The 26,032-nt window shown below is 39.9% G+C and overlaps 1 protein-coding gene across 1 annotated transcript in view; it reads left to right on the top strand.

Annotated features, from left to right (window-relative positions):
- The window catches only part of LOC140478814 (uncharacterized), a 309,839-nt gene that overhangs the window by 210,281 nt on the left and 73,526 nt on the right, over window positions 1–26,032 (top strand). The window contains exons 6-13 of the mRNA XM_072572218.1: window positions 3,747–3,869; window positions 8,892–9,017; window positions 13,656–13,778; window positions 19,110–19,232; window positions 20,153–20,290; window positions 21,055–21,177; window positions 22,788–22,910; window positions 24,535–24,708. Coding sequence (XP_072428319.1) covers window positions 3,747–3,869; window positions 8,892–9,017; window positions 13,656–13,778; window positions 19,110–19,232; window positions 20,153–20,290; window positions 21,055–21,177; window positions 22,788–22,910; window positions 24,535–24,708 — 1,053 coding nt within the window. The remainder of the gene's footprint in view (window positions 1–3,746; window positions 3,870–8,891; window positions 9,018–13,655; window positions 13,779–19,109; window positions 19,233–20,152; window positions 20,291–21,054; window positions 21,178–22,787; window positions 22,911–24,534; window positions 24,709–26,032) is intronic.

Below are 26,032 nucleotides of genomic sequence, written 5' to 3'. Positions count from 1 at the left end.
TTACCATCCTGGCTGTGGGACTGAAAATGCAGGGTCTGCTCATAGACCTTTAGTGACCACTGTGCCCTGTAATGATGCTTCTAAGATGCTCTGTTAGGTGGGGCTTCTTGCTGAAAAAGGTGGGGAAAGCATACATCTAGCTGTGGAGCAGCTGGCTTTGACTGCTACGCAAAAAACAACGCCACCACCTATTAAATTATTTCAGGTTTATTTCTTTGTTTGAAAGTCTCACATTGGGTATGCGCAAAGAGCATTATTAAGAGGGAATTTTACAAATTCTCCCCCTACCCAATTTGGAAACTGGGCATGATGGTGCTTGAACTGGGCCAGAGGAATTGAGCTATTGATTTCCCTCCCCAATCCCATCAGCTGTGATTTTACAATGCAGGTGGTAAAGAACTGTTCTTCTTTGAGTTTGCGGATTGGGTTCTGATGGTGTCATCGAGGCCTGTGTGCAACATGAGCCTGAGACCTGAACAGTACAACTGTGATGATTTTCCTCAGGTTAATTATCCCAGGGCTAGAAGTGGCCTAGACAGTTATAGTTTACATATGGGCAGCCATAGGAAACCTTCGCCCTCTCCCAACTATAGACCTTCAGATGTCTTTCCTCATCTGAAGCTCTACTTTTGGACTGTGGTTGATTCCACATAAGCCCTGGAGAGGCCTGCTTCTCCTAATCCTCAAGCAGCTGCTTCTTGCTGAGGACAGTATCCAGGCTTCAGCTGACAAGTGCCAGGAAATGACTATCTTCAATAAAAGAGAATCTAGCCATTGCCCCTTGACATTCAATGATGCTACCATCACTGAATCTACCATTATTCACATCCTGGGGTGTACAGAGACCGAACTGGAGTAGCCATATAAGTACTGTGACTACAGCAGCTGATCAGAGGCTAGGATTCTTGCAGCGAATAACCCACTTCCTGACTTCCCAGCAAACTGCCTTGCTATTCTTCAAAGTACTGTTCCAACATTTTTCAAGACTACCTGAGGAGCCATTGAGGTCTCTGTTTAATGTCTTAGTCACAGGATGGCACCTTTAACATTGCAGCAACCCTTCGGTACATCAGTGGAGAGTCAGTCCTGAAGGCTCTCAGGTGGATTTCGAATTAGAAGAGACAAAGAGATTTGTTGCTTAGTTATCCCTTCATCATTTTAATAAATCTCCTTTAACATGATGAAGATTTATCCATTTGTGAAGTAGTTCCTTTGTGACTCACTGTTATAATCTCCCTAATGCACCTATTCACAAAATCTTTGCACTTGGGAGAAAGGAAGCTGAATTCTGACCTTGGCATAGCAACAGTTTTGTTTCTCCACAGCAAAATAAATAAAAATAGTCTCTGCAGAATGTTGAAAGGCTGCTTTTGCTTTTGTCACTTTGTGAAATCTTTGCAACCTCTGATCTGATGACACCATTGGGAAAGGCTACCACAGAATAGTTGATTCCCCATGTGAGCTTTTTCTGTACTGTAATGTTTTATCAATTTAGGAGTCATTTGGAATTCATGAATTATTGCTAAACTGATGTCAGGGATGCTACATGTATTCTCAGTGCCCTGAGCTAATAAGGGGATAAATCATCCAAGTTTCTGCTTCACCTCACTGTCTAATGATTCCCAATAGAAACCACGCACAGGATCAGATTTAGATGGCCTGACCTGTTTTGGCTAATACCCATGTTTCAAACTGTAAAATTACCATTCATGTAAAGTATGTTTCAGACGGACAGTTGCTGTCAATTTGCACTGGTGTGTGTCAGTGCTTTTGCTGGAGGATGGGAGAATGTGGGAGGAGGAAACTGCACAGTAACAATAACAAATGCACACAGTGGCAAACATCCTCATAAATATCTCAGAGACTTTGGGAAGGTATACATGACATTGCTGTGGGTGTGAGAAAGAGTTGGGCAGACAAAGTGGACTTCACTCAGTCATCTACTATTTAAGTCAATGTGTTGCATCATTTTATTTGTTTTTCTAAGCACAAAAAGCACCAAATCTTTTCTTGACCTCCAGGCTTTACTTTCATAAAGATAGTTTCCTTTTCCCTTCTCTTTGTATAAAGCTGAATAGAAAGCTCTTCGGGACTTTTTATTGTCCCTGCACTCTCAATCTAACTATTGACTGGAGTCAGCAGCTTCCAGGGTTTGATACTTTGAGCTCCCTGCTATTTCTGGCTGGAATTGCTTTTCCTTTGCATTTTGGCATTGACTCTGCAGCTGTCAAATAGATTTAGTTGTTCATAACTTGAGTTGTTACTGAATTTATTATTTATTTCCTTGCTCAAATGAGCTACAATACAAAAGTTGCATTAGTGTGAAATTTCAGTTTCCCCAGCAAAACATTTTTTTAATCCATATTTTTGCTGTTAGCTCTATTTTATGACAATGTCAACTGGAAGTAGCCATCACTCTTTTTACTGTGATGCCGTAGAATTGTGTATCTATAAGCCCAAAATATAAAATAAATTCTCTGACAACATGGTGCATGCTCCAACTGCTTTCACATGTGCCTAACTGTAATAATCTGTGCAGTATCCAACTTTGGATATGATGCCCGTTATTCACAGGATAGGAGTTAAGATGTCATGTTGTGGCTGTTTGCTTGGCCACTTTTGGAGTACTGCATTCAATTCCCATCTCCCTGTGGTAGGAAAGATGTTGTAAAACTTGAAAGGTGCAGAAAAGATTTACAAGGATGTTGCTGGGGTGCAGGGTTTGTGCTTTAGAAAGAGGCTGTTTTCTCTGGAGCATCTGAGGCTGAGGGGCGACCTTATAGAGATTTATAAAAACATGAGGGGCATGGTCTTTTTCCCAGGTAGGAGAGTCCAAAACCAGAGAGCATAGATTTAAGGTGAGAGGGGAAAGATATAAAATGGACCTAAGGGACAACTTTTCCATGCTGAGAGTGGTGTGCAGAGGAATGAGCTGCCAGTGAAAGTGGTGAAGGTTGGTACAATTACAAAATTTAAAAGGCATCTTCATGATTACATGAATAGGAAAGGATTAGAGGGATATGGACCAATCGTTGGCAAATGGGACTAGATTTAATTAGGATACCTGGTGGGCATGGATGAATGGATGGAAAGGTCTGTTTCTGTGCTGTACATCTCTATGATTCTGTGATTGTATCTCCTACATTGAAGCAAGAATGTATTGGATGCAGAAAGCTCCTCAATTCTTTAATGCAAGTCAGTTCTTCTCAAGTACTCGATCACCTCCACAATATAGGCACCACCCTTCATGGTATCTTCCGTCCATTATATATTTCCTATGCTATTCATTCCTGACTCCTGTCTTGTATTGTGTATCTAGTATGATGAGGACACTTTAAATAGGGATGACTGCACATTGGAATGCCATATTTAAATTGGGCCCAATACAGCTTGAAGGAATGTTTTACTTTAGATCCTACTGTGGGCTACACCATTCCCTGACAGTGGGGAAAGCTGCTGAATTCTTCCAAGAGCTCTGGGTAGCAGCTTGGTGATGCCAAGGACAATGTGAGTACAGCTACCATCCATCCAATGTTTCCCTTCTCGGATCAGCCACAGCATCTCAATTTTGCAGGAAATGTTTTACTATTCTTGGCACAGACTGCTGATGTATCATCAGGAATGGTTACCGATTATTTATTCAATGGTGTGTTTTACATTTAATATACCAGTGTTCTTTTCTCTCAAAATATTATTATGCTGTGTTTCACCCAAGCCTGAATGTTTACTTCTCTATTGCTGTGCAGACGTTGATGAATGCTCTGTGGTCAATGGAGGCTGCCAACAAAGTTGTGTCAATACCCATGGGTCCTTTTACTGCGAATGCGAGCGTGGGTACAAGATCCATGCAGATGGTCGCACATGCATCAGTAAGTTTACACACACACAAGTATGGTAAGCATGTATTATGTGACCTGCTGACCCGTTTTTTATAAATCTGAGCAATCACTTTGAATATTCCTCCCTCTATTCATGAAGTTTCAGAGCCCACTGAATTTGATGACCTTTTTGCTATGCATTACTATTTTGAGAAAGTGCAGTTCAAATAAATGTTTTCGCTTCTGCTTTCACTTTGACTCTCTTTGTAAGAAGAAATGATTTAAAATTTAATAAATGAGGTCTATTCAGAGTGGATTAGATTAGATTCCCTACAGTGTGGAAACAGGCCAACAAGTCCACACCGACCCTCTGAAGACTAACTCTTTCAGACTCATTTCCTCCTGACTAATGCACCTAACACTATGGGCAATTTAGCATGGCCAGTTCACCTGACCTGCACATCTTTTGGATTGTGGGAGGAAACCGGAGTACCCGGAGGAAACCCACGCAGAATGTGCAAACTCCACACAGACAGTAGCTTAAGGCTGGATTCGAACTTGGGTCCCTGGCACTGTGAGGCAGCAGTGCTAACCACTGAGCCACCATATATTTTGATATATTCAATATTTCGTATTCAGATTGCTCATGAGGCAAAATGTAATGTGAAGGGCACTTTACAAGCATATATCTAAGCCATGCCACATTTAATCAGAGAATGCTTCATTGAGATAGCAAAGCTGGAGTTTTTCTAACTCTCTTTTTGTATATTGAAATCAAATTAGCTGACAGCCAGTTCTTGGCATTATTGCCTTTCTCAACAATTGTTTGTGCAACCATAGTGGTAGCTCTGCTACTTTAAATTATTTTAATATATTCGGATACAATCCATCCAGACCTAGAGATTTTGTTCCTGTCCTGAGTTAGGTCACCTTATTGATCATCAGTCCACTACCCATTTTTATCTGGAATATCTGTACAGGTTTTTTGATCTTCTTGTTATGAACCAGACCAAACCCCTCAAAATATGTTAAGAAGGTAGTCTAGACCTGAACTCTTTCTTATTTTACAGCTAAGTGTAGGATGTTGTGTTCCAGATGCAATCTGATTGGTCAAACTATCAACTTAAAGCAAAACACATTTTATTTTTACACTACAGTTAAAATATCAACAAAATAAAATATAACAGAAGAATTGACTTAATTTTAACTCTTTCAAAATGTTTAACATATATTATTTACCACTAATTAGCAATTCCAACATAGTAACATCACATAAACACACCCTTGGCAAAGGCCAGAATAGATTGTCTCATGTGCAATTCTAGAAGCAGCAGGAGAATCCCAGGTTTTAACTGTAACAGGGAGAGGAATAAAAGCTTCCACATTCAGCTTCAAGACTCCAGCAACTGCAGAAAGCTAAAACTAAAATTCCTGGCTCTGTGGGAGATTGATCCCATCCATTCAGGTTATTTCTGTCGTTCCAATTTTTTAAGAAATGCCAAAAGCTTACAAGCTGTTTATTAATGGCTTTGAGCAGATGGCTCATTGCCTGTGTCTCAACCTTTCCTCATTAAAAAAGGGACAAAATACACCTCTTAAAGTCACAATATCATCACAATTTATAGTCTTGTCTAGTATATTTCTTGATAATCGTTTAGTAGCTCTACAGTTTTTATGCCATTTTCTGCTGTTAATGATGCATATCCTGTAGTAGCACTATTTGTATCCCTTTATTGGTTATTTATCTGTCTGTGGAATTATTTACTATTTATTCATTCTTAAATATTGTAGTTTAAAACTTTTTAACAAATATTCATTTTTAAAATTACCCCTTGGCCATCCTGTTCTTAGCTGGCTAGATACTTAATGTTGTTCTTATTCTTCAGTTTTGATTTTGCCTTTGTTTCTTTATTTATTGGTGGTGTGCCATTGGATTATCATTGAGCTGGTACCTAATGGACAACACTGTATATGTTCTCCCTCTTGAGTTCTCTACCCAAGGGAAGGTGTGTGGTGATTATTCACCAAACCATGAATACATGCCAGAATAGAAGGGTGAGGAGATAGGCCCCATGTGAATCTCAGTCTGAATTAAAATTGAACCAAGGCTGTTGACATTATACATCAGAAATAGATACGTATAGAGCTCTCAAAGGGTTGTGGGACTGGAGAAGGTCATGAAGAGATAATGGAAGACTGATTTTAATTTTTGGGAAGGGATATAGAGCGTCTTTAGTTGATTTGCCCTTTTGTCATTCCTTCCTCTTCAGTAATCAAATCTATGTATTTAAATACACAATATGGCAAAATGTAAAAACTAGGTTCTGCATTGCAGAGCTGCCTGGCGCATTGTGCTGGAGGTGTAGTTGTAGAAATACCAAGCTGTTTTGTCAGCTGAGTGTGCAGGCATCCTGGAATTGGGAAAGGATTCCAAACTGGAGTCTGTTTGCAAGTCGATTTGTCAGCAAGTTGGAACCCACTGCAGGACAGCACAATGGAGCCATTAATCAGTACAGGAAATTTCATACATCAGGTCTTTCAAATTATGCCACTGTATAAGATTACATTCGTAAATTGGACATTTGTAAATTGGGAGCCCTCTGTTATTTGGATGTGCTATTTGAATTTGGATGGTACGCTTTCACATCATGCTAAACTGCCACTGCTCTGCATAGTGAACTGAGCGCCTGGATTGTTTTGCCTCTATTGGCTCTGAACTGCATTGATAGACGTTAGCTTCATCAGTTGGTGTACGAGGTCAGGGTAAGGAGAAGAGCTGATAGGTAAAGGAGTGCTTCCATCACAGAATATCAAGGTAAAAATAAAAATAAAACTTGTTTGCCTTTTGCAGTCTACAGATACATAAGGCATTGGGAGATGTACAAAAGAGATGCTTTTGAAAAAGGTCAGAGGGTAACATGATTAAACCACTTCCACAGATAAGTGCAAAATGGTCAAGGATATAAATGAATGAGGCTATCCTTCAATCCATTTCTGTAAGAACAGTATTCACTAATTACCACTGTCAAGCACAGCATTTTTAAAATTATACACTGTCAGTTGAGTGATCTCTTATTACTGCGAACCTCTTTCAATACTAGTGATTCCTTATACTTTGTAACACAACTTTTATTCCTTTTCCTGAATGCCCCAGGTAAAAGTAAGAAAGTATCTTTAGCGACCTGGTAAATTCACTCAGAGGTACACTTCTTTTGAATTTCAAACCGTCTTTATTCCACTCCAGACTACCCTAATCTTTCTCCATCTCTCATTGGATAGTCCCAATTTATACACCATCAGTGTTTTGTAACATGCCGCTTGGTCACAGCATGTTACATTTTGGACATTTTAGACAGTTTAATCAGGAAGGCAACATAATAATGTTTTGTCTATATCCTGACAGTACAGGCAGCTATCAAACTTGTAAAGGTAGAAATTCCAAGCAGAGTTCCTTGGCAAATGTTTTACACAATTGCATTATACTCTTTGTGTGTACTATTTCCATACAGGCATCAAATGTTTTGGTTAAGTTTTGCAAGGCCATAACATGCCTCTCTTTTTTTTTTAAATACTGATGTGACAGTTATAATGTTTTATTCCATGCCATCAAAAGCAGCACATTCATTTTTAATAGGCTGCCATTAGACTTTAGGTTGGAAAACCTAAGCGACATTGTATGCCATAGTCAAGCTCAATCACCACTGCCTTGGGAATTTTTAATAATCATCACTGAACCTACACAGGACATGAGGTTTAGACATTCCAACCTCAAGGCTGTAAACCATATCTGAGCAGTCCTTTTTTCCTTGCCTTTCAGCCCCCTTTTTTGTGTTTTTTTTTGCGCTAAATTGCCAATGCTTTGATCCCTATCTCAGATTTTGATGGATAAGTGTTAATTTGAATGGCAGCTGCAAGATGCAGCGAAGCCATCCCATTCTCTTACACAGCAGGCTGGAAATGTGTTTGCTGCAAAACATTTACCAACTTTGCTCTTTTGAAGCGAATTGGGGAGTGAACGAAAAAGGAACTTTACCTCAGGGAGAAAAAAAATCCTGGATATTTTCCACATCATTAAACAAGCAGCACTTTGAAGCTAAAAGGTCACAGACTTATTAAAGACAACGCTGGCATTAAAGTTAAACTGTTGTTATTTGATGCTGTTTCTGCTTAATCGCACCTTAGCGTGACCACTTTGAGTGAATGTTAAAGTCTTCTGAAAGATAAATAACATTCAGATGAACTTAGAGGTTAGGAGATGCTGTGATTAGTAGGATCACTGTTGTCTGCATTGAAATGGGAGCATTAATTATACAGACAGTTCCAGTGACTTTCAGTACTCATCTTCGATGTGGTACTTATACTTTGACCTCTTTATATCTTAACTCGAGGTGTATTACATCCTGATTCTGTATTCTTAATTATTTTAATTGATTTCTTTAAAAAAAACGTTCATCTGTCATTTGCATGGTCTCAGAGTTTTGGGTGGGGGAGTCGATAGGACTGATTTTCCTAACTCTTGCATTTTGAAATGCATAGATTTGAAGAATGCATGCACGGGGAAAGGTACTGATCTCTGATACGGAATCTCTGCCTTCCCTTGTGTCATGAAATGGAATTTGTGCTGATAGCTTCTATTTGTAGTAAGTGTAGATCATGACAGTTCATTTTGAAGGGACATTGCTGATCTTCTCATATCATTTATTGTTTGAGAACACACTTGGAGTGGCCAGAAAAGTGGTTCTTGGGTTGTTCCTTTGAGCCCAGGAGAATCGCAACCCTCTTGGCTGCAATGTTCAGATAACAATTAGAAGGTCCTGACCACATACAGTAGTAGCTGATTTTTCTTATTTCTGGGCTATAGACTCTGCAAATGGTGCGGCTTATGGCTGGAGTTTGGCTGTGTATTATAAATGACCTAAGCATGAATATGTGGGGCGTTAAATCATTAATGATCGAATCATCTACAGCTGCTCTCCACTAGTCATCAATAGGGACCAGAGGAAAGTGGTACTAATGTGATTACAAAAGAACTGGATTCTAAATCTTAATTTGTGTCTTCTATTTTGAAATCAGCTGTCAACTCCTGTTCGATGAACAATGGTGGCTGTGAGCATGAGTGTGTGCAGATCAGTGAAAACCATTACCAATGCCTTTGTCAACCGAACTACCAGCTGATGAGAGATGGAAAGCACTGTGAATGTAAGCTACGCGTTTTACACTACCAAACACTTTCATTACTGAGCACTTATAGTACAAAGCAGGGACAATTGTAGTCTGTAAGATTAGTGGGGTTTGTGAAGGAGTGCCGGAATTCTACAATGTTATCAAATTTCAAGGTGGAAGCTGTGAGGAAAGGGAGCTTTTGTCCTTTTCTGAACCTTTGAACATTATAAAATTATTTCTGTTAAAAGTTTTAATGATTAGCAAATGGCGTACTATAACCATGTTTATGGTACTAACCGAGCCTAACTCTGTTTAGCAATTAATGAGTTTTTTTAAAATTCAGTTTCTCACAATTATTAATCCCCCTTGGGCTGAATGGAAGAATAACTGATTGATCTGTTTAATCCAAACCTAAAGGAGTTTGAAGAGTGACAACTCAATTCACAGTGTCTGTGCATCATGGAGGTTATACCCTCAGGGCCATCAATAATAAGGATAAGAATGTACATTGTACATGGATAGAGTGGCCAACTTTGTGGAACAGCAAATGCTTGAGTTCATGCAGACCTTGAATATGATTGTGCAGACTCTGGATACCATCACATCTGACATTTTAAACTTGATAAGTTTGATGGATAAACTTGATAACTTGTCTTAGCCTCACAGTTCTTCAGCTCCAAAGTGTTGTTGAGCAGGGCATTGAATTGCAACTGACCCATAAGTAGGACAATGACTAATGGGCACTCGGAACTGTGTGAATTCCACTCAAACATTCTCACTTCTCATCCACTACACTCTCAGGCCCAAATCAGCATCAGTCATTTTATTGTCTCTTTCTTGATAGTTGAGTGTACTTCTACATAGATGCAGGGGTTGTGGTCTACAGTAGAGCCCTCATAGACTCAAATTCCAAGAGGATGTTGGCTAAGTGCATCATGGCATTCAGAGCAGAGATGTGGGTCTGAGCAGCAGGTCTCTACCTTTGCTGAATTTCTTGGAATTGGGCCATGTGCCAACTGGAAACACAAAAGAAGAAAGTTTTATAGCTGCTCATGGGTGAATGAGAAATGTTTATCAATCACTCACATTTTGCTTTTTTTGAGTCATTTCCCATAATGCCCATTCTTCGTTGCTGGGTGGCTTGTTACCATCTGAACTTGTTTGAAGCAAAGGATGATGAACTGACAGGACAAATGAGTGCTGTGCCTAAGACCATAAGATATAAGGGCAGAAGTAGGCCGTTCAGATCATTGAATGTGTTCCACCATGTATCGAGATCATGGCTGACCTTATATTGCTCAAGTCCACTTCCTTGCCTTTTCCCCATAACCCTTGATTCCCTCACTGATTAAAACTCTGTCTATCTCAGTCTTTGGTGGTTGGTTGTTGTGAGGGGGTCTTTGTGTCAGTGCAATGTGTGGGAGGGAAGAGAAGTTATAATATGTTCTTCTGATGTCAGTTCACTGATAAAACTTAAGTGAGCTTAGAATTATAAAGGCATCCAAGGAATCGACACCAGCGGCTGGTGGTGCATGGCTGTCACGACTTGATCCTCCTCCGAATTCTCAGATCTTGACTCCGTAGCATGCTCCTTCTAACGTTCCAAATTTCTCTTGCTGCACTATGTTATGCAAACCACAGTGCCCCGTGGCCATTCAATGCACCTTGACTAGATTTTGTCAATGGTACCTCCAGATTTGTCTGAAATACATCATCGACTTGCAGTGGCTTGTTCAGCCACACTTCTGGTGGTCACAAGCCAGCTTTCAATTGTGTGGACTTCTTTTGAATTATGATGATGTAGTTGTATTGATAGAGTGTAAGTCCTGGTCATTCACTAATATTTCTAGATGATCTGTGGAAGCTGGATTGCAATGTATGCGTGGTCAACCACAGTATGTTCTCACCTTTGGAGCAGCAGCCCAACTTTAATTACTGCTCATTTGACTGGCCTCATCATTTCTGATGAAAGGTTCATGCCCGAAACGTTGATTCTCCTGCTCCTCAGATGCTGCCTGAAAGGCTGTGTTTTTCCAGCACCACACTCTTGACTCTGATCTCCAGCATCTGCAGTCCTCACTTTCCCCTGGCATCATCACAGGCAAAGCTCACGTTATGTGCAATTGACCCACCAATCAGGTGCCTTGAGCTGCCAATTGTGAGATCGTGAACGGGCCTGTGAAGGAACTTTGGAAGAATCCAGAGGCGAAAACAGTTGAAGGCAATGGTACCTTTGGCAGCAGCTGGTAAAGCCATAGGCTCAAGGTCCACCAGGCAGCAAGTCGTCATCTAAAAGGCTGCAAATACCCATGAGTAACTATGTGACAATGTGAAGCCTCCAAAACTCTGCTGATCAGATAGGTCAAGCAAACTCATCTTCTGCCTGTAAGACTCTGTGTTGTGAGTAACATCTCTTGTGAACTGCATCCCTTTGCTGCTCTCCAGGTCCCTCCATCTTCTTTATTGCTGCTTTAATAGAATCTAATCTATTTGAGGTCCAAACCACAGCAGCCAACACACTACCTATCCTGAAATGACCCAGAAAACCTACAAATTAGTGAGTAAACTCTCAGTAGATTGCAGACTCGATGGGCAGAAGGGCTCTTCTATGCTATATGATTCTCGACTCTAATGTGAACAAATCTTTGCCAGTAGTTCATAAGAGTATTGAGTATTTATTGCAGCATTCCTATGAGTTTGATTGAGCATTCTCAATTGCCACTGTGTCCTCACCTTACTTTCAATAGTGATTTTCAGCTCTCTCAGGAGCAATTTTTAAATTGGAAAGCACATTGAAATCTCTCTCCAATTAAGCAATTAGTATATGTTAAAGACAGCCAACTTTCCTGATCATATTGCACACTAAGCAGCCTTTGCTGTTCTAGTTAAACTTTGAACTTGCCAGATTGGAGCAAGATGCCTGACAGACTTGCATATTTTTCAGGTTTTCATCTCACATTTACACCAAAGCCCTAAGAAGTGACCTAGGAGCACAGTCACTTATAGAGTATGGTCTGGGATTTCCAGGCAGCTTTAACATTACTGGAGTATAAGACTGGAGTTCTGCTTTATTTAACAGAACTCCACTCCTGCAGGTCTTGTCAGCAACACAGATGAGAGAGCCTACTCTTGACACCAAATTAGCACTTGGCCAATTGTGGTATCAAAGAGCCTGAGGGAAAAAAGAAAGTCAATTGGAATTGGAACGAAAGTGCTCCAGTGATTAGAGTCATGAGTAGTATGAAGGAAGCTTGTTGTCCACTCATCTCAGTATCAGGACATCTCTGCTGGAATTCTTCATGGGAGTGTCCTTGGCCCAACCATCATCAGCTGCTTCGTAATGACCATCTCTTTATCAGAAAGTCAAAGCTGATGATATGATTTGGAGATGCCGGCGTTGGACTGGGGTGTACAAAGTTAAAAATCACACAACACCAGGTTATAGTCCAACAGGTTTAATTGGAAGCACACTAGCTTTTGGAGTGACGCTGATGAAGGAGCGTCGCTTCGAAAGCTAGCGTGCTTCCAATTAAACCTGTTGGATGACAACCTGGTGTTGTGTGATTTTTAAAGCTGATGATAGATACTGATAACTGCATAAAGTACAATGCTTCTCAGCTATTGAAACAAACTATGCCCATATACAATAATATCTGGACAACATTCAGCCTGACATGTAACATTCACATCGCCCAACTTCCAAGCTGCATCTATTTCCAACAAGGAAAAATTCCATTATCTCCCCTTGATGTCCAATGGTATTGCCATTTCTGAAACTCTCCTGCTATCTTGCGTGTTAGAATTGAACAAAACCTGAGCTGAACCAGCCATATAAATATTGTGACTACTAGAACAGGTCAGAGGGTGGGAATTCTGAAGAAAGTAGCTTCACTGACCCATAACTTGTCCACAATGTTTGAGGCATAAGTCAGAACTGTGATAGAAAACTCTGCACTTGCTTGGATGAGTTATCTTCCATGATGCACAAAATCCTGACATGGAAATATGTTATTATTTCTTCATTATTACTAGGTCAGAATGCTATTTCAACACTGTAGGGTACATTGACTCCAGATGGAGTGCTGTGGTTCAAGAAGGCAGATCATTACCACCATCTCAGGGGTAATTAACAATGGATAATAAATACTGGCATTGACAGTGAAGCTCATTTCCCATGAATGGATTAATAAAAGTCTCTCACTGTCCTCAATTGGATACTTACTACCAATCCTTCAATGCTAATGGTCAGTTTGTAAATTCCCTATACAGTGCAATCTTGGAAGAAAGATTACCATAAGGGCTACGGTGGTCAAAGATAAAGATCCAATGCCTTCTTCTCAGAATCGTTACTAATAAGCATTAAATACTAGCTTTGCTGGTGTTACCCACATACTGAAAACATTCTTTTCAAAACGGCTGGTGAGAAAAACAAAGTTGACAGAACTGTAATTCAATCAAAAATTTAAAAGAAACTATGCTGAATTAACATTATAGCCCTTTCCAAAAATAGAAAAAATCTACAGCAGGTAGCCTTATGGTAAAATTAAGGAGAATGCTTTAGTGTGTACGGATGTGGACTCTCCAGTGTACGCACTGTCTGTTAACAAAGAGTTGCAATACAGCACACCAAGTGAAGTGCTCCGAGTTTATTTATGTCTGGTTTGTTCTCATCAGTGAAAGATCCTTGCAGTGAGAGGAATGGTGGGTGTGGTCACACATGCCATAGTGAAGCTGGAATTGCACAATGTGAATGTAATCCTGGATATCGGCTAATGTCAAATGGAAAAAGCTGTGAAGGTGAGGAAATTACTTGATTTCTTGAGTGTGATTGATTCAAACGGCAGCCTGTGTATATCCCAGCTCCCCGTCATGTGTTCAATCCAGTCATATTCTTTGTTTCCAGGTTGAGGTCACCCAAAGACTAATACCAACTATAGTTTTGAATTAACATTTTGACAACTAAAATGATGAGAGTTTCAAATCATTATCTTGCTGTTTAAATGGGAACTTCCATTTTTCCAGTAATAACCAACACCACCCTGTATATGGGCAAGTGAAACATTCTCAGTGCAAAACAAAATCTTGCCTTATCATTTTCTGACTCACAAAATGACACAAAAAAACTTAAACTGCCACTTGTATTCTTTATTTTAGCCCATTGTGCTTGCACTACTGTGCTAACTGAATTCAGCGCATCGCTCATTATTGTACTCCCTCAATATTTAGATGTGTTAATGGTTGCTGCGCCAGAAATATTTCTGTGTCCTCACACACCTGAACATTTTTGTGAGGTTTAAGTGAAATTCTGGATGATGATACAGCTAGAAAACAGCTAAAAGTAGAATGACAGGGAGTTGGTCCAAACATACATTGGACAGCTAATGATGTCTTGAGTTTAGCCTGGTGCAATGAAAGGGTGTTTTTCAAAATGGCCAAACACTGCTGACTCCACAAATCAGCAGTACTGTTTCCTTTCGTAGTACACTGTTATTTGGAAATGCATCCCACAGAATTCTTTGCACTTATTCATTGCCTCAATTGATAACAGAGAGTAAAACTTTACTTCCTGTTCGATAAGTGAAACTACTCAGTTTACTTGACTAATTTAACTTGAAAGATAGATTCTCTGAAGAGGGTTTACATCATCTTGAATTCTGAGTGCACATTACAACAGATGTTCAATATAAGGACTTTATGAAATGAAGCACAAGATGTCTGTCTCCAGGTCATGTACCACATGGTGGAGATCGCATGACCAGTGTTCACTCTAAGCTGTGGATTGGTATGCAAATCCATTGATTTGCAACTTCAAAATGTCTCCACTAAGATCTCCACACTCTCTGCAGCCACTTTTCTTAAATGCTAGCCATCAGGTTTTGGTGATTTGTTTGCCTTCAGTTGTATTAGTTTGCCAAATGTTGCTGAATGCAATTGGATGGCTTTGCTGCATTAGGGTTGGTTCAAGTCATGTCATACTGAAGGGTAAGTTCATCAATTACAGTGGAGCAATTCAACACTGCTGTTGCCATCACTACTTGCTTGTTTTTTGAGTGAATGCTGCTAATTCATGTTCCCAATAGCATTGTATGTTCTTGGCTGTGAGTTGTCATAATTGTTCACACTCTAGTAGCTGTATTTTTGTTAGAGCTCTCAACCTTTCAATGTGTGGCACATGTACTTGCCTTTGAGCATCTTTAAATTAGTATTTTGTTGTTGAATGTCATGCTCACATTATAAGCTGTGTTGAGCAATTATGGTAAACTGTAATTGTGGTCAGTTCTTTCATTATGGCTGTACATTCATCAATTAACAGATCACCCATTATAGCTTTCACTTCAGCAAGATGGCTAACTATCTCATGATATCTGTGTTCTGTTCTGAATCAGTGGAAAGGGCAAACAACATGGGTAACCATCAGTATCTCCCAAAGGGGCACAAAATGTAGTTAGAAAGCTTCTGTGCTCATGCAGCTTTACTTGCTACTAACCATCTTTCTCACAGAGGGTGGTAAAAACTTTTGCCTTTGCAAGTTGTGGTAAAATTCCATCAATGGTTGTCATGGGATAGTGAGATATCTACAGGGCTTTATTTAGACTTATTGGGTTATTATGTAGTCTCAGCTTTTCAGATTATTTCACTGCTGCCGTGCTGCTAATTCATTTTACAGGTGTTGTCACTTTCTTGATTACTCCCTCGTTTTCTGGGCCTTTGGGGTAGCTAGAATTTCCCTCAGCAGATGCTGGATTGGTCTTCCCCTTCACGATGATAATCTCCAGGAAGACATAGTAACCCTATGAACACATCTTTTTACTCATCTAGGATGCATGTCATGGCCAATGGCTTTGTGTGCAGTGATACCCTACAATTCACTTTTAGACTTGCTTTGCCTGTGATGAGTAGCATTTGCTCTGAACCCCAGATCCTTGTTTCTGTTTTTACTTTGGGCTTACTGAATAAATTGTCCTCTTGGCTCAGGTATGTAGCCTTTACTTTCGAGGGCTTCATTTTTGGACTGCCACGTTGAGCCACTTCTGGCAAGACCACTATGTTGCCTGACACAACAGTGTTACATGGGTCTGATGCCCTTCTTTTGCAGTCCTCATTCAACAGTCACAAACCATGTCTCACCTATTGATCTGATTGAGCATGCATGTTGTCTTCATCAGAATCTTCAGTGCTGCTTATCCAGTGACCATCTGTTTGTGGTTGTGGTGCTTCTTTTTAGACATGCAGTTTACACAAAAGTGATTCAGTTTTTTGAAGTGCAAACACCAGTTACTCCATGCTGGACATGCCTCCTTCTCTTTTGCACGATGTCTTCTGCAGTTCTAGCATCCTGCTATTTGTCTGTGATTATCCAGTCCTGTGTGCCTGAAGTGTCTGTCAGCACGATGCAAGACCTGGTCTATTCTGCATGAATATGCTCCAGCTCCATAATTTACAACCTCGTCACTTCTGCATAAGTCAATTGCTCTTCTCAGCATAAGTTTGCCTTCTCTTAATAGACATGCTTTCACTGTTAGATCCCTTATCTATCATACAATCCTGTCCCAAATTAACTCACTCCTTAATTGTGTCTGCAAGCTGTGTTAATGAAATTATGCATTGACTAATGGACTCCTTTTCATATTGTTACCTGGTAATACTCAAATACCATTCATTTGTAACATTTGCTTTGCTCAAAACATGCCTTTAAAGATTTTAAAATTTCACTTGTGTTTTTTCTGCTCTTCGGAGTGATTTAGATTGAAATGTATTTCAAAACAGTTTCTTCCCAACAATGATAAAAGTGCAGTGACTCATACTTGTTCTGATTTGCTCAACAGGTCTGTAGCCAGTGAGTAACTACACTATGAAAACATTCCCAGTTGTCATTCCTACTCCCAGAAATTTGAACAAGAGCTCGTAGGGAAAAACTGCTACACTATGGAAAAATTCCCAGTTTTGATCATATTCCCAGTAATTTTAACAGGAGCTGGTCAGGAAAGGCTGCAGCCATTTTCTTTTAAGTGACGTCTTCTTTGACGTACAATTTTTCATTTTCAGTGGCAGCTTACAGTTCTGCAGTTGTGCTTTTTGTTTCAGCTCTCCACTCACCTCAGTACATTTTCTGACACCACGTTTGTGTTGCACACACTCTTAACATATGGACTTTATTGAAGTGAAGCTTAAGATGTCTGCCCACTGGGTGAATGCCACATGGTAGAGGTCACACATTTGTGGCAGACTAGAACAGACATTTCAATCCAAAGAGTGTCAGAGGATGCTCTGAAGTCGTTTAATTTTTTTTTTAAACTTATTTTTCTAATTAACCTGTTCAGAGATGTCATTACCCACCTCTGGAGCAGGTGGGACTTAAAAGGGTAGGGACATCACCATTTTACCACAAGTGGGACAAGAATTCAATTTTAAGACAGCAACGCGGGGATTGAACCCATGACCTTGATATTATTAGCTATAACCACCCTGAGCTAACCAGACTGTACAATACATTTACAGAACCTTCAGGATAAAGTGCAGATATTTTCTCATCAACTTGTTCGGGCACATTATTATACAACACTGGAGCAGGTGGCACTTGAACCCAAGTCACCTGGCCCAGAGATAGGGACATTACCACTGCACTACAAGAGCATTGGATTGAATATAATATTGGGAAAAATTTGCTGAATACTTCTGTGTAGTAACAAGCTGCACTGTAGTGTCATGGAATATAGCTCACTTGGAATAGACCTCTACAAGAATCCAGACAGCTTCCAGTATGCATGGAGTGCATCCAGCTCATCAGAAATTTGTTGAGTTGTGCTCGAGTTAACTACTCTGACTGCATGTTTGCAACATAATCAAAGACTCCTCCCACCCCAATTACACTGTCTTCTGAGAAAGGGTCACAGGATCTGAAATGTTAACTCTGATTTTCCTTCACAAATGCTGCTAGATCTGCTGAGCTTTTCCAGTAACTTCATTTTTGTATACTGTCTTCTACCCTCTTCTATAGAAGATACAAACGTTTAAAAATGCATGCCAACAGATTCAGGGACAGCTTATTTCCTGCTGTTTTCAGACTTATGAATGAACCTCTCATATTCTGGAGTTGATCTTTCTCTGCACCTTCTCTGCAGCTGTAACATTATATTCTGCTGTATTACCCTGAAGGGCTTATGTAAGGTACGGTTTGTCTGGTTAGCATGTAAAATAATATCTTTCACTGTATTTCGTTACATGTGACAACAATAAATCAAATCAAATGTTTCTACAATTGGCAATACCTCCATTGTAAATTTTTTAGTTTCATTATATCGTTTGTTGGGAAGAGGTTATTTTGAGATGCGTCATTTTCACAGTGATTAATTTTAGAAAATCCAGCAACATTTTACTTGGTATTGGTTCTAATGGCAGAATATGCAAGCACCGGGAAGGACTCAAGCACCCAATTAAACCCAATAAATAGCAGTATTTTTTCGAAATCCCTGTGTCAGCATGCCTGCTGTCTTCAACCATAGAGTTAGAGGTTACTGGCCCAGTGAACTATTTGGAGTGAGTGGGTTCCTAATAAACAATGGGCATACTGTTAATTTCAGAAGAACTCCTACACTAATGCCATAAATCGCTGTCTGTTACAAATTTTTAATGTCCTACTCAATCCCCACTGATCCATTTCAGCAGGAGTTTAAACTCCATCCCATTGCACATCGCCACATTATTATTTTATCCTTTCCTGGAACGTGACCATCTCAGATTTCAAGTGTGTTTAGTGTCCTTAACACCTACCTCATTGAGTAAACATTGCTTCTACCAGGAGGCAGCTGTGCAGTGGACACAGCACAAGAGTCATTGTACATGATGTTCTGTGATTGGGGTCATTGGAGGGTTGTGAGTATCAACCAGCGCTATTGTAAATATTTTTAGTTGGAAAAGATAAAGTGATTATTTAGTATGCCAACACCACATGTGGAATGGAGTTGTGGTATATGCAATGACCTGAAAGGCTGTTTAATCATCACCAGTGTATCATTTTCCTGTTGCTCTCTCTCTCTCTCTCCCTGTTGCTAACTGTGAAGGACTTTATTGTTCTGCTTGATGAGTGATTTACTGTTTTCTCAGTTAATGGCCACCTTTTCTTTCTAGACATTAATGAATGTACCACAGGAATTGCAATGTGTGCTCATCAATGTGTCAATATTCTGGGATCATTCAGCTGTGTCTGTAACCCTGGATTTGAGCTTGGTGCTGACGGGAAGCAGTGTTACCGTAAGTACTATCATCAAGCTGACATATTTAATCAACAAGGTGTTCACCAGGTCTTGTCAAGGTCATTTTCTCCATGCCATTAACAAAAGTGATGGTAATTGGTAGTGAAGTTTTAAACCATAACTCACAGCATGATTCAGAGTTTTTCTCTCTCAAAAACAATCAAGATCAACTACATACGTCAGGTAACACAGCAGACAGGTAAAGAAAATGAAGAATATCCATTTGTTTAGCATCTCTTACGTTATCATAGCCACTGAAGTATATTTGAAATGTTGTCACTGTAAGAATGAACAAGAGTAGAATGGAGATATTGGAAATCTGAAATAAAAATAGGAAATGCTGGAAATATTCAGCCTGTCTGATGAAATGCGACCAATGTTAACTTTGTTTTCTCCATAGATGCTGCCAAGCCAGCTGAGTATTTTTAGCTTTATCCATTTTTATTATCACTGCTGAAATTGCAGCCACTGAATACTTCTGAATGTCAAAATCAGCTCCTGAACTAAAGAGTTGATCCGATTTCACTTACTCAAATTTTTGCCTTTATTTCTTGGGATGTTCAGGCTATTTGTCGAACCTGGAACCCAGGAATTATCTTCTGAATGCTGTTTGTCTCATCTCAGTCGGCATACTGATTATCACATAACTCCCAAGATCTGACTGTTGATGTAGAATATGTGAACTCCCAGCTTAGGAAATCTCTATCTCTGACTGTGGATCCTGCCCATTATTTGTACTGTTAGGGCAGATATATGTTTCAGCTCTTGCAATTCAGATCAGAAACTCATAGAAGTGCCAGATACCTGTTGTGACCACATCTCCACCCAGGGCTCTGTCAGAATTACAATGGAACCCTCTTTGACTTTTGAGACCATGATTCTGAGTGGTTGATGTTTTGTTTATCTTTTGCTTGATAGGTATTGAAATGGAGATCGTGAACAGCTGTGAGAGGAACAATGGAGGCTGTACTCATCACTGCAAGCACACATCCAATGGGCCCTCCTGCTCTTGTAATCAGGGATACCTACTTGACTCCGATGGGCGCACATGCCTTGGTATGACAATATCCAAACATCTCAAGTCATACCCAGGCATTATGAATATATCCTGTAGCTAGATTTTCAATTACTAATTTTAACACAACTAAAGCTCAATTAAAGAGCAGTGTAACAGAGTAAGATTAAAAGTGTAACATTATATTAAGTGAACCTTATCAGTCAGCCATTTATAAATGTTTGCTTTGATATAACTTAGAGAATGCTGCAGAGTCATTCCAGTTTCAAGATTAGAACAGTATTCTGGTCAGGCTGTACAGTTTTCTGTTACTTTTCATTCTGGCTCTAAGGTCAACAGAGTCCTGGAAGTAGTGCAAGGGTAGAGCCAAGACTAAGATTGTTAGTTTGGAGAACCGATAGGTCATTCCATCTATTCATCTCCATTTGAGTCAGAAAGTGCATCCTAATTAATTCCCAACTTGACATTTATGCTAATGTCTCCTTGTCCTGGAATGTTTTTAATTTGAATATTTGTTTACAGAAGGGTTATTGATTGAGTCAAATGGCTTATGTACTTGTACGCCTGCGATCTCCATGAGTCTTGATGCTATACATGATACAGTCATAATACAACATGATAGCACTGTTTTCTGATACCATGATAGTGATCCCAACATTGTCTGATTAATAAATATAATGGTAGAATTAACCCATATGAATCTTATCTAGGTTTGATGATTGAGTTGGTGTATCTCGTGCCTTGCTGAAGACTGATTTCAGGTTGCTATGGCATTGACAGTTCCGAATGTTTCTATTTCTTACAGATTCTAATGAGTGTGAGACTGACACGGCGTGCTGTGCACAAGACTGTAATAATAATCCTGGAGGCTATGAATGCAGCTGTCGAGCGGGATACAGGCTGAACATGGATGGATGCAGCTGTGATGGTATAGTGAGGGTGAAAGGAAAATTGAAAAGTGCTTTGTACTGCATCCAACATGTATTTTGTGCACCTTGGAATTGCATTTTACAGGGGATGTCCCACAGTACCCATGCTATCTGTATTTCCATTCTGTCATGCAGAGATGTTGTATTGTGCAAGACATGCATGAAATGAGCAGGATGCTTTAAGAGGAAGAAGGGAAATTCCAAAGACAACACTAACTATTGCGTGAATGCCTAATTAAGACTTCTTTTCACTGCAAATTTACTTTACAGAATCCCTAATGCCTTACCAGGATGGAGAAACTGAAATTTGCGTAGCAATCTCCAAATATCATTGTTATATTCATTGTTACCTGGCACTTTCATTTTATCCATTTTGCGGTCATTTTCTGTGATTGATAAATTCGCTACATGATAGGTACAAGTAGTTCTTCTGTAATGCGATGGTTGCATTCTTGTGCAACCCTGCATTAGTGTTGCCGATGTAATCGTGTTAGCGCAATCATACGTTTTAAAAGATCGAGCTGTAGAAATAGAGTCCCCAGTTTGTCAATCGCGTCACAGTGATTTTGTGTTAACAAAATGTGCGTTATAGCAGAAGGACCTGTATCAGCTCCTTGCACAGATTTGGAACACTGGTAAGAACTAAACCAATTTATACCTAGTTTCTCATTTCACACAGTTTAAGTTATTTTAGATTTCAAACTTTTTTAGGGGGCTCTGAATCATATCAATGTGACTTCTAGATGGCACAAGGAACACGTAAATGTAAAGGCAATGTCATTTGCAAGCAAAAGAAGCAACTGCTCCATTTGAGATTAGCCTGGGCCAGTAATTTCTATTTCAGGGTCGGACAACAGCACTTGACTGTTTGTGAAGCCTTCTCACCCCCATCGCCACCTCCATTACCTTCCTACAGTTGGCCATCTCTCACAGATTGTGCAGTCAAAATGACCATAAATGCTGCACCATTTCGAGTATTCGCCAATCACCTTCGCGATGCACATGCTGTGATCAAAAGATGCCATTCTGCCAATGCAAGGGTTTGGAAGTTGAAGCCACATTGGGCTTACTACCAGCCCTTGTTTATAGTTAAAATGTTAAGAGTTACAGAGGCCAAGGCCTCGGAACAGTTAGTTGCTTGTCCTCCCAGCTGAGGATGAATTTGAGGTATGGACAGAGGCAGAGGGGGAAATCAATCCTGTCAAAAGCATTGCCTTTAACAGAATCAATGCACTTCCCTTTTCTAAAGTATCTTACACAGAAAAGAAGGCAGATGAGGAACCATGCAAAGAATCTCTCTTCTGTCTGGTGTAAATGAGACTGGTGCTTGTAGGCATCGTAATAGGCTGAAAAGATCTTTGGAACACAGGTTCCTGTGCCATTGACATAAGTGTGTTATTGGAGTATAAGCAACTAAGTTATTGTGGATGAATATTCTGCTATTTTCTTGACAACCTTTAGGGATTTGTATAGACATTTTCGCCCGGGTGTTACTGGATAGGAGTCTTTGACAGAATGGATTGCATCTGCCCTAAAGAAGGAGACATCCATCTCATCATGGATCTTATTCCATGCTTAGTTATATTTATGTCCTTATTTCTGCTTTTAGATGTGGATGAGTGCTCAGCAGACAATGCCGGCTGTGACCATTTATGTATAAACACTCTTGGGTCCTATCAGTGTACATGCCAAGGTGGATACAGACTGGACACAGATAGGAAAAGCTGTACATGTGAGTAAAGATGACCAAACAAATGTGCAGAGCGTATAAACCATTCAGCTGTGATTTCAGAGAATTAATTGTTAAGTGCCTCAAGCCATGCAACTGATCAGTCTTACAATGTAGATTTACTTTCCAACCACCAGCTATTGACTAGTGTTCTGATAGTACTATCTGAAAGTTCAAATTGACCTTACCATTCAAAATGGATATGTGAGATATTTTGAAATATTCTGTCTCGTGGCCATTTGTGAGTAAACCTAAGCTAATAATGAGTGGATTCAAAGGGTTTTTTTAAAAATCACAATTCGTGCTGTGTTAGTCACAACTTATTTTCTTCAGTCTTTTGGATTGTTCTATTATAATTAAAATGGATGTGTGTCTGTCCCAATGGACTGGAGTATACCCATGATCTGCATTTGGGAAGTCAGAGAAACTTCCAATATGGGGAATTGTTTTCTTTATTTGAGCTTCTCTGCACTGCAGCACTCTCACCATATTATAGATTAGATTAGACTAGATTCCCTACAGTGTGGAAACAGGCTCTTCAGCCCAATAAGTCCACATTGACCCTCCGAAGAGTAACCCACCCAGATCCATTTCCCTCTGAATAATGCACCGAACACTATGGGCAATTCAACATAGCCAATTCACCTGATCTGCACATCTTTGGACTGTGAGAGGAAACCGGAGCACCCAGAGAAAACCCACGCAGACACGGGGAGAACGTGCAAACTCCACATAGACAGTCGCCCGAGGCTGGAATCGAACCTGGGACCCTGGTGTTGTGAGGCAGCAGTACTAACCACTGAGCCCCATTCCCCATATACACCATTCCCAGCTAAGATATTAGAAAGAAATCCCACTGCCAAAGTTCTGCCTTTGCAACCCAGAGTAGAATCTAGTGAAACTTGTGGGAGCAAGAAGTGAATTGAACAGGGATGCTTAATTGTATGGGAAGTAAAAGGACAGCTGTCTGATAGCAGGATGAAAATCAGAAAACAGGTTTGCGATGGATTCAAGGTAGATCTTGATTCCTGATAATAAGCAACAAGAAGCTGTTTTTAATGCATTAGCCTATCATGCATCGTCATTAAAAAAGCATAGTCACAAGATAAAATTGTATCTGTCATTAAGTTGGCAGGTTAAAGAACCTTTATGCTTTCAGTCGGGTAATCTTCCCAATAGATCTGGAATGGGTAAGAGCTCTATTCCTGTGGGAAGAGCTTTGTTGCCTCAGGGGAGAAGAGGCTGAGCTGTTGCACTGAATACTGTCCAGAAACAGCACTACGTGATGGCCCTAAGAACAGTCGTAAGAGGTAGAGAGAAGGAGCTAAATGACAGATTGAAGGTTAATCTCTATTGAAGGCATCTGAAGTGTGATGGAGAGGGAATCGTGATTGGAGACAGGTTAAAGGGAGAGTTGCATGTAACTGAGGTAATTTCAGGGGTGACAGGAGGAGGATCGAGGATACAGGCTGCTCTTGATAGACTGTTGCCCACATGTGATGGTTGGCGGTTGAAGTGTTATAGATGGCAGGGTAAGGGTGATGGAAGAAAGGTTGAAGGTGAAAGGTGAATCTGGGAGAATACAGTGTGATAATCATTCTTTGACATGGTATTATTCTGTCCTCAGCCCTGGATGATGAATTTGAAGGGGAGTCAGATGAAGAAGAGGAAGAAATCAAACTTGCCAGATTCCAAGACATTTTATTAAGAACCCCTCCACAGCTTCTTCACTACAAATCCTCCTTGACACCCTTCTTTCAGGAAGATCTGAGGAGTGAACTCAGACTTGTGCAGAAAATCAGTACGTGCTGTTTATTCAGTTAATTATATGTGTTACTGACTGAGGTTTTCACATTCCATCATGTTTTGCTCCTTGTTCACTTCTTCCATCCCAACCCCCTATCCTTCCCCCAGATAAATGTGGAGAATCACATGATTTGCTCAGTGAGGAAAGCACATGATAGTGTTTGTGAAAGGATTCTCATGAAACATAGCTTGTTGACTATTGTGGTTCTCATGAGGTGTTCACTTCATATTTGGCTGCAACGACGATGGATAATATATGATTCTTTTAAATCTTAACTTTTAGATAAATGGCATCTCATAGCAGTTCAATCTCAGAAGACACTAACTACTGCTAAAGACTCATGTTAGATTTTGCAGGCAGAACTGGAATTTACAAGTGAGACTCTAGGGTCATTGCACAAAGTGCAGAAACTCTAGAACCTTTCCCTTCCTTTGTAAGCGCTAAACTACTGTAAACCAATGTATGCTGTGGCTCGGCTGTCAAAGTCTCGGCTGAAATTAGATGCATGCACTTCAGAACAAATTAAGCTTTTCTTGTCAATGTTGTCATTGATTATTTTAACATTAAATTTCAACTTTTGCACTTCTTATGTTGCTTATTCAAGTTATGGCTTGACACAATTGTCCTGAAATGTAAACACAATGTCAAATTATCTGCAGCAGACATTTTCCGTACAAGAAAGACTAATGTAGAAATTAGAGACTTTTCCTTTGGAACTATCAGACATGGAATAAGATGCTGCGATTCATGACATTTTCAGTCCTGTAGCACCATTCTGCAAGATGATCATGCTGTTCAATCTTCTATCAAATTCCTTGGGTATTTTTTGCTCATGGTGAAGGCAAAACAAAACAAGAAAGAAAATTCCAAACCTAATTGGTTCCAGACAATTGAGAACATGGCATCCAGTGGGTTTTGATTGTATGTCATACAAGTTTTCCAAGTATGAATTGTGATACTTCTTGTGCATTCTGTGTCCTCTCAAATCAGCCAATGTTGAAGATGTTCTCCACACTTGGTAACATCCATAGTTCCTGCAAACTTTAAGAAATACCTCTTAATACAACTGATGTGACAGTACACCCAGTGGAATGTTTGGAACCTCCATTTCAGGAAAGCTAATAGAGTGCTACAGTTTATTGCAAGGGGAATTGAATGTAAGAAGAGAGGTTATGCTTCAGTTTTACAGAGCAGTGGTGAGACCACATTGATGTACTGTGTACAATACTGATCATTGTACTTAGGAATGGAGTTAATATGTTGGAAACAGTTCAGAGAAGGTTTACACGACTAACACCTGGAATGAGAAGATCCCCTT

This window comes from Chiloscyllium punctatum, chromosome 6 (assembly GCF_047496795.1).
Source record: "Chiloscyllium punctatum isolate Juve2018m chromosome 6, sChiPun1.3, whole genome shotgun sequence".
Lineage (NCBI taxonomy): Eukaryota > Metazoa > Chordata > Chondrichthyes > Orectolobiformes > Hemiscylliidae > Chiloscyllium > Chiloscyllium punctatum.
The sequence above is the reverse complement of the archived record's forward strand: the minus strand, read 5'-3'. Positions and strand labels throughout refer to the sequence as shown.